The sequence below is a fragment of the Symsagittifera roscoffensis genome, chromosome 7 (assembly GCF_963678635.1).
Source record: "Symsagittifera roscoffensis chromosome 7, txSymRosc1.1, whole genome shotgun sequence".
NCBI lineage: Eukaryota > Metazoa > Xenacoelomorpha > Acoela > Convolutidae > Symsagittifera > Symsagittifera roscoffensis.
The window spans coordinates 16,678,207-16,694,895 of NC_087068.1; the positions used below are offsets into that span (position 1 = coordinate 16,678,207).

The 16,689-nt window shown below is 32.6% G+C and overlaps 1 protein-coding gene across 1 annotated transcript; it reads right to left on the reverse strand.

Moving 5' to 3' along the window:
• Window positions 1-223: 223 nt before the first annotated feature.
• On the reverse strand, window positions 224-13,436 carry LOC134851918 (chymotrypsin-C-like). Its single transcript, XM_063868194.1, has 3 exons — window positions 13,430-13,436; window positions 8,809-9,054; window positions 224-504 (listed from the first exon to the last, which is right to left on the reverse strand). The coding sequence occupies exons 1-3, from the start codon at window positions 13,434-13,436 to the stop codon at window positions 224-226; spliced, it is 534 nt and encodes a 177-aa protein (XP_063724264.1).
• Between the last annotated feature and the right edge of the window lie 3,253 nt (window positions 13,437-16,689).

A 16,689-nucleotide genomic window follows, 5' to 3' on the forward strand; every position in this document is an offset into this window, starting at 1 on the left:
TTTTTTTACATATTTTGGACCTGTTTTTCAAAAAGTGTCTTAGCTCAAAGATGAATGCCATAAAAAAATCTCAGTAGACTTTTTTGCTCCTGAAAAACATCAGCCAGAATAGTTTTCGTAGGCACAACACGCTTCTCTAGGAACAACACTGTTTCTAAATATAGCTGGTAAGTTTTGTCATCTCTCTATCTTATGTGCGTTTTCTATTTGTTTAGATTGTGTGTTAATCTACCTGAAGTTTCTCTGCATGTACTGTGTCATTCTGAGTTCCAGGTTTCAGCATGTCTCCAAAACCCAAAACGAACCCAACAGTTGGGCGCAAGTTCTTCTTGCATACCGGGGCTACTGTCGCACCTCGATTCTTGGTAACGTTTCGCGCCAGCTTCGCCACCGCGATGTCGTCTCCGAGGATGACCCAATTGTAGCCGACTGCGTGTCGTATCGAGTCCACGCCTATGATCTCTCGAGTCCCGGACTCATCATTCGGATCCCAAGTCAGTTCTCCTGTTAATTTTTAATTAATTAAATCAAAAAAATTGAATAAAAAAAAGCATTGTTTGTTTTGCAGCCGTGGTATTCGACGTATGTTTAGACCAACTCCATCTAGTTTGGGTCTTTTCCATCCGTTTGAATAAAGTTCATTACGAGGCCAAACTGTGCATTCTCTGCATTGTAAGCGGAATCCGCAACACATCAAAATCAGATTTGTCGCGGAATCCGCAACATTGCTACTTTTCTTTGATCTTCTGTGCTGTTTTGGATTCCACAAACACATACCTAAATCATTGTACCGCTCAAAATCGCTCCAAAAATAGGCGAATTTGCGGAATCCAAAATTTACGTTACAGGTATATGTATGCGGAATCCACTGAACTTTTGTTTGTGGAATCCACTTACATTTTAGAACATATTTTAAGACTTGTCTCTGGAATCCAGGAACATACAGACACAAAATTGTGCTCCTATCCAGTGCACAGTTTGGCCTCGTAATGTTGTTTTATGAAAACAAAGAAAACTCGATTTTGCTCGACCCCGCTGAGATACGACCCTCCGACTAAAAATGAGTCAGTCTCGACTGTCTTGACTATTATCACCACAGAAATACTAAGATCAAAATTGGCCGACCCACCAAAGATGTTTTAGTCTCGACTGTGTCAATTATCTGGACCGATAAATAAAATTGGGGTTAAATTCCTTTCGTGAAGCAGTCCAAACAATTATCTTGCAATAGAAACATCGAACTATCACACTGTATCTGAAAAAAATTCTACAATTTTGTTCTCGCACCACGGGAGCCCTTAGATCTCAAAGTTTTGAAGAAATCTCAATAAAATTTATCAAATTTACGAAAATACCCCATTAAATTAAGGAAGTGCTCGACCTCTCGCGCTGGAGTTCCATGGATAATAATCGATTGTATTGTCATTTTATAGTCAGTTTCTTAAAAAATACAACAATAATCGATTATAATCCATCAGAAATGGATTATAATCCTAGTGCTTTTATATCAATATAATCCATTATAATTGTTTATAATCGAATATAATCCAGATATAATCAGAATTTTTTTTAATCATTCTAATCCATTATAATAAATTTATATTATAATATTTTATAATATAATTTTTTTCAAAGTTATTTCATTTCCTGTTTTGTGAAGTTGCTACGTATTACGTTTTATAAATGTTTACTTAGTATTACCCCCTGTCTATCTTAGTTTAACCCCCACCCCCGTTTACTGAACGTGGACGGGGTAAAAAATGGGGTGGATGGTGAAAAACTTGGGTGAGGCGAGCAGGCCGTGACTAACGAAAAAATGTTGCAAATTTTTGCAAAGAAATGTAGAGATTATAATCCGTTATACTCAAATATAATGGATTTAAAATAGATTCTACTCCATTATAAGGGATTTTAATGGATTGGGTTTTTACAAAAAAAATCAATAATAATGACAATATAATCGATTTTGTGGACTAAATTTATTTGCAACAAAAAAAATGGATTATAATGACAACATTTTAGACAACAATCTTCCATTATAATTGATTATTATCCATGGAACTCCGGTGCGGGTATGTTTTGGCTGACCTCGATCTAGACGTTGACGATCTCTTTCAAATCAAGAATTAGACAAATTATTTAATACCAAATGAATAAAAGAAAAACTAACATACGAATCACTAATATGGAATACAAAAACAAAAATTTACCTGAAATACGGACACTATGCAATTCTCTAATAAATTCTAATATGAATATTGTTGAGCAAATTCTAATTGAGCTTAAACAGTCTATAGACAACCTAATGCATGAAACAAGAGATACTGATTTGATTGATTGCGACAAATTCAACAAATTGTTCGGAAAAAAGCAATGAGTTGGTTACATAACTAAAATTGGATTGTAAAGCGCACACAAAAAAATTGTTATAAATAAAAATAACAATTTAAACAAAAAAATGGAAAAAAAATGTCATTAGGTGTCAAACTTCAGTTTTCGAACTTCAAAACAAAAACATTTTGGCCTTACAGCCTATTTAATTTCGAGAACAATTTATGATTGACAATGTTTTGATAAAAAATAACCCAATTTGAGAAAACTGGCTTCTTTTTTTTCCACTGGGAAGTCTGAAACAATAACCCACTTTCAAAAACAAAACTTTGCAACCTCCACACTTTTTAATTTGAATGTGGAGATTGCCTTCCTTTCTACCAAAAAGTGGACTAACTTCAAAACGCCAAAAAAAAATTTTCGGAAAAAAAAACTAAAAAAACTTTCACCAAATATAAAAGGGTCTTCTCTAAATTCATCAACTCTTAATAAAAGTTCTTGAATTTGAAGTTAAAACATAATCGAACAAATCAATCCAACTTTTCTTTTTTGATTCCGTTTTCCTAAATCTTTAGAAGCTTTAAATCGGAGCTGGATAGAATTTCTGATCAAACTATGCTGAGATTTTAAGTTTAAACAGAGTTTGCTTTTCAAAATTGATCCTGATTTTGCATTGAGTCTGATCTTCAGCAATTGCTTAAACAAATGACCACCCAAAGCATATTTTATGTAAGACACATCATGAACAGTTTCCGTGACTCTTATTTTTGCGTAAATAAATAAATAATCAGAAAAAAGTGCGATTATCCATAGTTTCTTCTGACTCTGTGGGTTTGGCCATAAATTTTTTTTAATTACAATTGAATCATTGATTCCAACAAATTTAGTTGTATTAGCAAAATAACGAAAGCTTTGGAAATCTTATAGTTGTTAGAAGGTACTGACATGTGAAAACCAATTCAATTTTAAACTGAAATTAAAGCTGAAAAAATGAAATAGTGCAAGATTGGCCGTTAAAATTTGCAGTCCACTTAAAAAATACCGAGTTTACAAAAATGCTAATCATTACCGCTGCTCCAGTATGAGAAATGTGCTCCATAAGTCCAAAAAATGCTCAAAGCTTCTATGACTGGCAATTGAAAAAGCTTTTTTGATGAAAATACGTTGTTCAAACATTTTCACAAATATCCTATAAAGATGCTCAAAAAAACTCATGCATTAATTTTTTTTGTTCAGACCACTGAAAGTAGGGAAGATCTCTTTATTCGCGTTTGTTTTAGTTTTCTTTTTTTGTTGTTTTTCACGCAAAATCATTTCCGGGGATGGATTTTCAAAAAAAAAAATGAAAACTTCGTCGAACTTTTTTTTAGGTCGACCAAATTGATTTTGTGAGCTCTCCCAAAGCACTAAAAAGACCTTATTTTGGCCAAAATTTGTGCGCCGCAGGCAAAATTTTAAAAAAACAGGCCAAAAAGACGTTTACCAAAAAATCGCGTTTTTTCGGCGCGCGCTCCCCCCTAATTTTTTTTAAAAAAATTACCAAAGGGGGGACACTTTGGGTCGACATGGGGTCGAATCCCTTAAGGGGAAGGCGTCCGCAAGTCCCCCCCCCCGCCCCCCTAAATCCGTCCCTGGTAACAAACATAATTGTTTAAATGGGCCGAGTGATAAAGCATATTGCAAACCCTGAAGACGTGATTCGAAACCTATTAAAAATTTTTCTAAGAAAATTTTCAGCCTAGAAAAAAATTTATATTGAGCAGGCTTGAAAATATAGCAAATGAGCAAGCCTGTAAAACATAAGCAGCCTGTAATTTTTCTAATTTGACTTGAGATAAATATTTTTGAAGCTTCTCTTAGCGCTTTCTTGGCAACAACAAGCGCAAAAATCTGCAAAAACAAATTTAAAAAAAATAACACAATATTTTGGTTTTTTAATTTTTGTTAGTAAAAAAACTTTTGATAAAATCGTTGCAAATATGCGTACTGTACTCTTACTTTTGATTGTATTTGTTTTCTAAGCTTTTGTTTTGCGGGAAAAAACCCATGCTTTAATTGATTTTTGTGGGAGAAACTTTCTTTCTTTTTTCATTATTGAAATCACATCAAAACAAAAACGTTAGAATAGAATGTGAGAAATTTTTGTGTTGTTTTGAAAGAAGTACATTTTTAAAACTGCTGAGGAAATTTTTTGCTATAGAAAAACGTTTCTTGCTTTTTCAAGCTTAAGCTAGCAAAAATGCATTCTATATTGGGAAAAATAATTTCTATAGATTTTTTCATGATTATTTGGTCTATGCTATAAATTTTTTTTTATAATTTAAAAAAAACATAGCTAACTGACTGTTGGAAACAATAAGAAAAATAAGTAAACTGAAAAAAACCCTGAATTGTTTGAAAAAATCTTTCGAATTTCAACGAAAAAACAGACGCCCTTTCAGCTCTTTAAATTTTGATTAGTTTTATGATTGGCGCTTTTTTGATAAAATTAACCCAACATGAGAAAACTGGATCACCACTTAAAATTTTAATTCCGCCGGAAATCTAAAATTTAAATTCCCACTCTCGAAATTAAAAATCGTTAAAAATTTTTTGCGCCATTTTCACGTTCGTATTTGAAGAGTGCTATTTATTTCACGTTCATCAGATGAATTTCAATTTAAATCAAAAAGTGCATATATACCTAAATGATTTCTTAAATGCATTAATACGTATGAATGTACATAAGTAGTTATGCGAGCATTTGAAACTTTTTCCTGAAAAGAAAAAACAAAAAAAATCACTAAGACCTATATAAGAGTCTTCAATATTAACATCACTCTTAAAAATTCAGCCTCATGCTAAACTGCACTGACCAGAACATCCCAGAAAATTAAGTTTTAACGGAAAATTTTTTTTTAACGGGAACTTCGAATTATTTTCTCGATCTTTTTAAATAAACCACGCAAAAAGCCTTAGCTATTGCCGAAATCTTTAAAAATTCAGCAAAAATTTTTGCGCTGCAGGCAATCTTCACAATGAAATTTCCATATTGATTGTAAAGCTTTCAAGGTTTTCTGAGAAAATAAAATAAAAAATATCGCGACTTAAATAAAAGTCTGAACTACGTTCATCGACTCTTAGACAAAATCCAAAACAGGGGAAAACTTTTAATGCCCTTTTTAATTGCAAAAATCTGCTATGCTCAAACTAACTTTTCCCGAAAAAAATTTCGCATTCAAAAACTCGCAAAATCATAATTTTTTTTGTGATGCACTCTATAACATAAGCCAGAGCATGCACATATGGTGTTCTTAGAGGATTTTAGGACTACTAGAGGATATTGCAGATCATAACTTCACAGGAATTTGAAAATTCCCAGGAAAAATTTTTCTAACAGGGATGTGAACTTTTTTTTGGTCTTTTTAAATCAGCCACCCTAAAGGCCTTAACTTTTGCCGAATTATTTAAAAAAATTGGCGAAATTTGTGCGCTGCAATCAATCTCTACTATGAAGTTTCCATAATGATCATATGCGGAAGACACTTGTCATAAGGCGATGATATTCGGAATTTTTTGAAAGATACCCCAAGATCATCTCTGTATTGCCCTCCGCGCAAGCAAAATGATTTTTATTCAATTCTCTACAATTAAAATTATATGACAAGAAATTTTTAAAAATATATAATTCAAAAAAAAAGTGAGAACATTCGTAGTTGATATGATACATATAGGGTTTAAAAACTAACCTTAGAGACTTAAAAGTTTAAAATAAACAAATAATTTTAAAATAATTTCCAAAATAAAATAATTGAGAAAACTGATAATTAAATTCGAAGTTCAAAATTGGAAATCAGTTACCATTTTTGCTATTTTTTACAATTTTGCTGTTCGAAAGTGGACTTTGCCTTGTTTTTAACAAAAAATGAGCTGAAGATACAAAATCAAACCGCAAAAGATTAAATTGCTTTAAATTTTTCCTGAGAAAAAATTAAAAAACATCGCAACCCATATAAGAGTCTGAACTACGTTCATCGACTCTTAAGCAAAATCCAAAACAGAGGAGAAACTTTTAGTGCTCTTTTTAGTCGCAAAACTCTGCTATGCTCCGACAAATTTTTCCCACAAAAGTTTCGCTCTTAGAAAAACCGCGAATGCATAAACTTTCTCTGACAATGTCTGTACGGTAGTCCAGAGCATAGATCATACACATTATTTTCTCAGTACCAAATTAATTGTAAAATAGAAAATTTGTTGTGTGTAAAAGCAGATCCTTTAAGCTTTCAGAAACGCAAAAGTCCGAACTCATAATAAATTAAGTTTTACTTTCATCTGGACAAAGCCTCACAAGTGACTTGAATTTAATTTGATTATTTGAGGAAGTTCCACATTTTCTCTATTTTCGGCGAAATATTTTTCTGCTGGAAAAATTGACAAAAATTCCTGACCGTGTTGTTTTTTGATTCTCTAAAATTAGCCAAATAAAATTGACCACACAAATTTCAGTTTTGGTTTTTTTCTTATGGCGTTGAGTCTGATTGGCTAAGTAGCCAGTTAAATTCAAGCAGGTCCAGCATTTTCATTAAACTTCAACAAGATTAATTTGTTAGCCGAAATGACCAAAAAAAATAGAAAATTCGTTCTGTTGAAGCTATTTTAGTGTACTTGTTCATATGGGCAAAGCCTTTTAAGTGACTTGAATTTAATTAGATTATTTGAGAAAATTTCTCATTTTCTGTATTTTCGGCGAATCCTATTATCTACTGGAAAAATTGATAGAAATGCTTGACCGTGTTGCTTTCTGATTCTCTAAAATTATCCAATTAAAATTGATCACGTAAATTTCAGCTAAAGATGTAGAAAAATTAATTTTGGAACATTTAGTGCTTAAGACCCAAATGTCTGTACTATTTTTTCGCTGTTTGAAAAACCTATACAGGATCATGAATTTGAATGGCTAGTATTTTCGCCAAATTATTTCGTGAAATGTAGCTGAAAATGTCTGAAAAATGTCATTGACTTTTTCAACTACTTTCGCTTAAATCAGAAATTTTTTTATTTGATGGCTGGATATTTTTCCATGTTTTATTATGCTCGATGCAATAATATTCCACCAACCGATTTGATATCAGTAATAAAAATTTTAATGTGAAAAAAGGTCATTTCACCCAGCAGCTTAAAAGTGTTAATGATAAAAAATGTGCTAAAATATGCAATGCTCTTGCCTTACTTGGTGTTGGACAGTAGCGTCCGTGAATGTTTTCTAACCGAATGAGTAATAAAAAAGCTCTAAAGATATCAAATTTAGTATAATAACAAGACTGCTTCTATATCAGGGCAAAGCCCTGAATATTCGGACTGCCCCTTAATCCATATCGAAGTTTTTGGGAAGAGATCATTAATGAAAAACTATACGTTTTGGATAATATCAAAGATCAAGTGTGAAAGTTAATACGACCGATCCTTTAATTCTTTTTGGATCAATTTGGTTGTGCGGGATAATTGGCCACGTTTAAATAATTCGCGTTACGCTTTCAGAATTGTGGATAAAATCTACAAAACGAGCATAAATTAGTCCAGTTTTTGGCCAAATTGGCAATTTTCGGCTCTTTTAACCTCCCCCCCCCCGCCTCACACGAGCTTCATTATATTAGTGTAACGAGTGGATTTACGAGGTTGAATATGAAGACCAAATATGTTTCTCGTGGCCTTATGTAAATTTTTATTACAATCGGACAATGTCATCAACAAATTTACATTTAAGAAACTGCAGGGGGGGGGGGGGGGGGGGCGGGGGATAAGGAAAGAGAGCCCAATTTTCAAACTCCCAAAATTTTGCAAAAGTTGATCGGAGGTAAAATATGTTTTCAAATTTTAAGGAGTCGATATCTTCATCGCGCATAAAAATTTCTTGTTAAAAACTATTTCGATCGACGAACTGACTGCATCAAAAAACCACGCCAACATAGATTATCCGCTTTCTTCGAAAATGGGAACAATAAAGCAGTTTTACAGTTTTAGTCAAACTGCTTTTTTATCATAAACAAGCAGTTTCAATGTGAAGAATCATTGGTCTGATTTTTTGCTATTGAAACTCAATTTAAGCTAAAGAAGCGGCGCAAAACTTAGCGAAGAGCGACTACTTTTTTTCTACAATCAACTCTTTTTTTACAGTTTGACGCCATGAATTATTTTAAAATATGATGTAAGAGCTAGTTCAAACTGAAGGTTAAAAGGCTCTAAAATGTTTACTTTGTATTTTTGACAAAGAATGCATTGATTTTTTTTATATTTAACAAATATGACTGTATTAGCTCTTCTAGTATATCATTGGTGTGATTTGAAATGGGTCTGAAGGCTAAAATTAAACAATGAGGTAGTACAAAAATTGATATTGCTCAAAATATCAAAATTCTACAAAAACTTAAAAAAATTGAGTAAAAAATATTTTAAATTTGAAATGCCACATTTCGTTTTGATAAAACCTTCTCTTCTAACCCAATCTCATCTGGAAATCTTCCGCCTTTTGGTACTTGGCCTTTAGGGTATCAGGATCTACCAGTTGCGGAGGGTTATCTTCTGGTTTCCACGCATCCAAGAAACAAACAGCAGCTGTCATCACCAGATTGTTGTCTATCAAAGCTCCCCCACAAGTGGTGAGCGGTTTGTTGTTATGATCATACGAGGAACTAGTACCGATTATCACGTGCGGGTTTTGGTTGGCAGTCGTGTAATTAGTTCCGTCTTAAGAAAACATAAATTTATTTGATATATAAGAAATCGTATACTGAAAAAGTTATTTTATATGAAAATTATACTTACGGAAAATCCTTTTAGCTGCTTCAAATATATAAGTTCTTCTTTGAATCTGTAAAAAAATCACCTTTTCAGACAGGTGCTTAAATTTCCTTTTGAGGGTGCTTTAACTATCCAAACAAATTAAAACTTCTTCAGTAGTCAGTATTATAAGAAAAAACACGTTTTTTTTTGTTTGGCTTCAAAACGTGTATTATCTGAACAACATTTTTTTTAGATATTGCATATTTTGAATAGCTGAATAGTTTGAACGAAACTCATTAAAAAAATAAATTACAAGTGAGAATTAGTAGTAATGGTTGCTTACTAGAAGTGGACGTCTTTCTGCTTTGATAAGTACAGCCAATAAAACTAAATTCAAGCCTGATACGATAGTCGTGAACTTCATAGCTGAGCTTCTTGTATAAATTGACTTTAAATAAGTGTGTTTTTTTCTCTGACGATTACAGAAGTCAGTCAAATCGTGGCTCGGAGCAGAATGAAGCGAAAGAACAGCGGGAAGAAATTGCGAGATGAGTCAGTGTTTCTTCAGACCGCAAACGGAAAAATCAGAAGTCAAACCGGTTGCTTCCAAAAAAACCAACAGCAACGTCATTTTTTAACATGCAGATGGTTTAATGAAACTTTTTGTGATCAAAAGATTGAAACCGAGATGAAATGATCGGCTCATTAGGTCGTACGATTGTTAAACTATTTTAGTAGAACCTATACTCCGTTTTTTAAATTTTAATATTTTTTTAATACTCCTCAATTTATTAGAAAACTGTCCTAAATTTCATTCTGATGTATACATAGCTCAAACCTTTTGAGCAATCGAAAGATTTCCACGTAAATTATCATTGATCAAGGTGAATGTGAAACGCTCAAGCTAAAAATTATTTAAAAAAATTGAGCTTTAAAACTATCCTTAGCTTTAAAAGTATCCTCTATAAGTCCAGATGATTTGCTGCTTTCTGAGCTTTTCCGTAGAGATCAGAACAAACACAAAAAATTGCAGCGGATGAATTATTGTACGTTCCGACCAAAGATCTTGATGAAAAAATATGTTCTTATTCAATTTTTTCCACAATTTTTCCCATGCTTATGGCGAATCAATTTAAAAGTTTTTTTTTGCATACAGCCAATAACTATTTCTCATTTTTACTCAAACCGATTGATAACTGAGGTCCATATATGTATTCATGCTGAAATGAATGCAAATAAATTTCTGACTTACTAGTTTTCACATGTTATTGCTTTTTGTCAGATCCAAAACAACCACAAAAACTCAGAACTGAAATCTATATCTAATACAGATTTATTTCAGGTCTGAAATAGCTATGAATAACAAAATGATCTGAAATAAAATCTGCAAAAAAAAACATTCTTGAATTATTCAAGAATTACTTAAAAGTCTTACAACCCTATTCAGATCTGCATTGTGTTCCTTGACGTCCACTAACTTCCTTATCAGTTGCTTTTACTGAAAACACTAATTGCTTTGATCCCAATTGCATTGAAATACAATTGCGATTTGAAGTCATGCTTTCAAATGTTGAAATTTATACAATGCTTGCTTTGGTAAAGCATTACGTTCAGTTGAAATTCTTTCTTACTGATCAATTTTGAAGTCAATTTACTTTGAAACTTTTTTTGTTTAACAATGAATGGTACAAAAGCAATCACCACAGCAACTGTAAATAAACAAAAATTGGCGATTACCATTTTAAAAGAGTAAAAGAGGTATGTGCTACATTGAAATCATATGATCGAACTGTTACAAACGAGTTTTTGAAATTTTTTTAAAAGCAACTGGATGCAAAGGTGTGTAGAGACTTTCCCTAATCAATGACGAAAATTCAAAATAACTGAAATCAGGAACCAAAATCCGAGCGAAAACAAACAAACTACCTGACAACAATGAAAGCAAGAGCAACACTCTGTCTAAAAGTAAAAGTGCCAAAAATATCAATTTTGCTTGAAAAACAATCTAACGAGTTGAAGCAAAACGCAAATTGGTGTTTTAAGTTCACAATGGCAGAAACTACGCTCGCAGTTGTGTTACCTAATTAATCAAAAACTTTCAATCAAACTTCTAATATGGTTTTTCTTGAAAAAAAATCCCAATTTATTTCCGTGCAAAAACTAATTTTTGGGAAATCACTTTGAAGCTGAATATTGCGTTTGTCAATATAAAATGAGAAAAGAAAACATTCAAATATCTTTTTTTAAATAGATTTAGAAGAGCAATTCAAACAAATTTTTTACTTTCAAAAAAACTTCAGTGTTCTAGTCGTTTGAAAAATTTAATTTCTCCTGCTAAAGATGTCAAAAATTTTGAACTATTTGCGAGCACAAATTAGTTTCAACTTGCTCTTGCTGCGGATCTTGATTTGTTAAATGTTAAATGTGACTGCAATCAAGAAACCTTTTAATAATTTTTGGCTCTCTGCAACATTATCTAGTAAACAATTTTCACCAAATCGTAACATCAGTAAAAAATACTTCGATGTTAGGGGACATAACGAAGTTTTTGCTGCATCATCAATGGCAAGCAAATCAAAAAGAAGCTCGGCTGCAGGTTCAAAGAAAATTGCAGAAACATTTCCAAAAAAAATACAGAGTAACTCCACAAAAAAAAAGATTTCAGAAAATTTAAAAATTTGTATAATGAACACCAGTCTGATACTTTTTCCAAGTTATGATAACAATGCTAGGTAGACAGGGAAAATTTGGTGCTCTGACTGATGTTATATTTGTGAAGTTTATTGTTGAAGAGAAAGCTAACTTTTAATTGAAATTTCTCTTTCACTCTTTTGTTATACGGTATGAGTTCGATAAGTATTTTTTTTTTCATCGATTTGAAAAAAATACATGAAATACCATCAACGTACAACTTAATTTTTCAGTAAATCCGTCAAATTCAAATTTTTAACTATTTGTTTGTATTTAGCTGCTGATACTGAAATGCAGTTCGTTTTACTCAAAAAAAGACCATATGGAGGCTTACTTTGAAAAAAAATCCCGTTCGCGACAAACAGTTGAAAATTCTCGCATCAATTACTAAAAAGTTGTACCCAAAATTGATCCGAATTTTTTTTCAATTGTTTGCAAAACCTACTATCCTAGTCTGCAGACAAAATTGTAGTTAAATTTGATGGTTTATGCCTTATTAATGAAATTAAATTTCAGGATGCCGAATCCTGAAATTAAATTAACACCAAGAATTCAAGTTACTCTGAAGCGGACAAGTATAAAAGTTTAACAGGAACAACCTCTCCCGCAAAAGTTCAAGCTAGTTACACTAAGCAATATTGAAACCGATAGCCTACAGAAGTTTTATGTAAACTTGTTGACTACTTTCACCTGTACAAAACTTGAGCCTGAGGATTTTTTATGAACAAATCAGCAAGAAGGAAGGTTGCGAGAGAAAAGACAAGTTCATATGCATGATGATTAACTTCCAGCTGAGCTAACACTTTGAGTGAAAATTGATAAAATTGAAGAATTAATTATAATTCAAGTAACCTTCGTATTTCCTGTCCTGCTCTTCTTGCAGAAAAAAAAATCAAATTTTTTTTTTAAACCAAGTTATTAAATTTCAAATTTTAATTGTTCAATTGAGTGAGGAATGCAAAATATAATTATTCGTTTGATATGAAGAACAGGCTAAAAATTGATTCGCCGGCAATATAAAGAAGTACACATCACACAGCTACCAGTTGAGTTTTATAAAGTAATTCTGACAATGAACAATTCATAAAAGCTTGTCTATTTTTGTTAAGGTCGGGCGCCTCAAGATCAGGAAGAACTGACTCGATTTTCCGAAAGTTACTCTCGAAGAAAATTTGTATTTCAAGGTATTTTATTTTTTTTCTTCGCGCTCAACCCAAGTACTGTTCCTTTTTTGCTAAACACAAGCTTGAAATTGAGTTTTTACAATTGTCCATCTTTAAAATTGTCAATAATTTACGGGATTGCTTGATTGTAATTGATGATGCCTGTTTAATAATTGTTTCTGCAAAAGAAATCAACTTAGCTACATCAGGCCGACATAAAAATATGAATGTTTTTCATGTAAACCATAGATAAATTCAGCAAAATAAACAAACAAGCACAGTAGATTTGAATACATCAAACCAGATAATTTTTATAATGGCTCGAGACTTACAACAAACTGATTGTTCAAGCAGACAGCTTGAAAATGCTAAATGTTTCCGTCATGCATGCATATAAGATGATAATCAAAACAAAATTGGTCGTTTGTAGATACACTAAGATTCCACAACTTCAAAATGTCTTCGTTATTCATCAAACATCGTGCCTGTCATCTTTACCACTCTCAAAAGCAGCAATCTTTTGTTTTGAAAATGAAAGAGAAATAATATGTCTAACGAAGAAACAATTTCATAGACTCGATCGAAAACTCTCAAACCCATAACAAAGCAAATCGAAACAAGAAAAACGCAGCAAACGAATTTTTGCCATCAAAGACAATGATGACGATAAAGACTACAAAAAAGAAAAAAAGTCTAATATCAGTGAAGAAATGAAGATTGATTTAAATTATTCGAAAGATCCAGTTGCCTTTGATAGCGTAAAAAATCTAACATGTATTAGGTAATGCAGGCAAGATAGCCTGAAATTTTGTAAAACATATCCTTGTTTGAAAATCGTTATCAACAAGATCAACTAGATTTTTCTTTTGGCCACTTATAATTAATTTGTTGCCATTCTCGATCTCGCTACTTACGATTGAAACCCTTCAGACCAAGTGTGATAAAAAAAACAGCCGGAGTTTTCAAGAAAATGATAAAAACAAAACAACCTGCAGTGTTTGTTGACAAAGCCAGAGTATTTAAAGAGCGTTCAAAACTCTGTTCTAAATGACAAAACGTCAATTACAGCACTCACAGTGACAAAAAAGCGCGTGCCGAGCGAACCAATTGATCGCTCATTTTTTAAAATCGGGCATAGATTTTAATGGAACTATAGTTTGCCGAGAAATTACAAAGCTCTAAATGGACGATCAACTCATTTGGGAGTAGAGTAACAAAATTAACTCCAAATAAGGTCACAAGAAAGCATGGGTCTGCTTTAGTTTCATTAAAAGCAAACCATTCAAGAAAACTTGAACGAAAAATAAAACTTTATGTTGGCGAATAAAATAGCGACAATAACCTTTTATTGGCGAAAATTTATTTGCCTTCAAGAAATGTTTTGAAAAAACTTACAGACAATTCTATTGTAGAAAATTCTAACCCTACTATAAGTCCTCCTACATACAGTGAATGGCAGAAGAGAGGAATAAGAAAATTTTTATGACGAAGCACTTAGTTGGACTGGAAACTAGTCAAAATTTAAGCAAAATTGGTAAAAGTGAATTGAATGTGCATTTGATTTAAACTGCATACTGCAAAAAGTTCTTTAGCCTGTTTAGACTTTTTTTAACGAGCAAGGAGGTTAGACAGTTTTTCTCGGAGAAAATATTTTGTTAACGAACTAGAAGAAGTTTAATCTACAAATAAGGTGTTTTCGAGAATTTTAAGTATAGCCAGTAAAACCAAGGCTGGCAATCAAAAAACAGTTTTCAAAAAAAAATTATTAGAACAACTGACAATGAGTTAAAATTAAATCTCAATGACAAAATTACTCGATGAAAGTCCTCAGCATTTCTTAGATGATATGAACAGTTGTATTAGAGCAAATGAAAAAATTTCTTTCCCCAGGTCCTCAAAAATCTTTTTCTTAGTTTCAATGCAGAACTTGACGAGAATTGTGAATATAACTTTGTATACAAAACAATACCCTCCTTCGACGCATCTTCTAAGGGAAACAAAATGTACTTCTCTCAATTCTCATACAACATAACCACTGGGACAGGTCTAATTTTGTCTACTAAACATTATCAAAACCAAACCATTAGAGAAGTAAAAACAAGTTATTGATTTAGACGCCTTAAAAGCGGTGCTGCACGCAGCAATGAAACTATGGACATAAAAAAAAATCCATCGTCTAGACTTCAAAAAGTTATTCACTTTTTCTGTGTAATCAAAATCTGAAGACAAAGCAGAACAGCCGGTAGTTGAGCCGATGTTTTCCTTAATGATAAAAACATTACTAATTTTTTACTTAATGGAACCAACCATAGCTCTTTGAATTGTTTTGAAAAACAAGATTTGTTGATAAATTTTTAAAAATTTTATAGCAAAAGGTTGGCCCAGTCTTTTTACTTTTTGGACCAATACCTGAATTTGAAATCATCGGTTAACGCAATCGATTTATTGACAACTAAAAATTCTCTTTGCAAAAACGATGCAAAGTAACTTAGGCAAACGGATCTGATTTTAGCTGCAACATTTTAGCTGCAACATTTAATCGCTGTGTCTGATTCGACGTTGCTCATGAACAACTCCTTGTATTCTTATTTTTCTAGAGTAAAATCTCTGCGTATGGATTCAAACTTTCACTTACCAAAAGTACTTTCGCGCGCAAAATTGAACGGGAACAATGATTTGTGGCTCATGGCTCCAAATTTAAATCTCAACCTAGGGCTGGTCGTGAATCGAGAGAAAATTGCTTTTATGGCCCCGCAGGAGTTGATATTTTTTTACCTGACAAATGTATTGAGTTGCCTTAACCTCAGAATTTCGTATAGAACCTTTCGAAAAAACTTACTGATTAAATTTGAGGTTGATGCGAAGCAGTAGTAGTTACAAAATTTTGTACCCAACCTAAATGTTAGAAAAATGACTGTGGCTGACAATGAACCCTCTGGCTTTGAATCATTTTCACTCAAATGTTTTGCAGAATCTTCCTGTCAAAAAAGTATTAATTTTTTTCGCATTAGCTGGTCAGTGCAGCTGGGAACACTAAGAAAGGTTATGGTTAACAATTGGTGTGAAATTTTTTTTTTTAAATTGCGTTTCCTGGAACAAAACGAACTAACACTTTTTATATAAAAGATTGGGAATGGATGAGAATACTTTCAGAACGAACAATTTGCAATAGCAAGTACATCTGTTTTTACAAAAACTCATTAGCGTCTCTTTTTCAGTACACTATCACCGCCGGCTTTTGTTGCACTGCGAGTATGAAATCTTTTTGGATATCTATCAGCAGCGTTTTGATACGTGCTTATATTTCACTAGCACACAGCTCACTTTTTCCATCAATGAATTTTTGAATCCAGAACATACTAACAGCTCAATTTCACTCGACTGTCGGTTCTCAGATTTTTCGACAGCAAACAGCAAAATATTTGTTTGGGGTATCCGTTAAACCATTTTTTTTGCGTCCGACTGCAAAGTCACAGAGAATGTTCTTCCAATTTCTGCAGTCTGAAAATGGGTGAAAACAGTTGCAAGATCTCATTCAGATCTGTTAACATCTGGAGTAAAAGTTTCGCGGCCGACAACTTTCCACCTCACATCATAAACAATGTCTCCATGACAGTGAAAAATGGACTGCGATTGGACAGAAAACTTTTCTTATTCTTTGCAGGTCCTCACGGTCTCCATCTGTTTGATTACCGTAACATTTATCATTGAATAAACGAAAATTTCAACCAGGTCGTAGAACTGA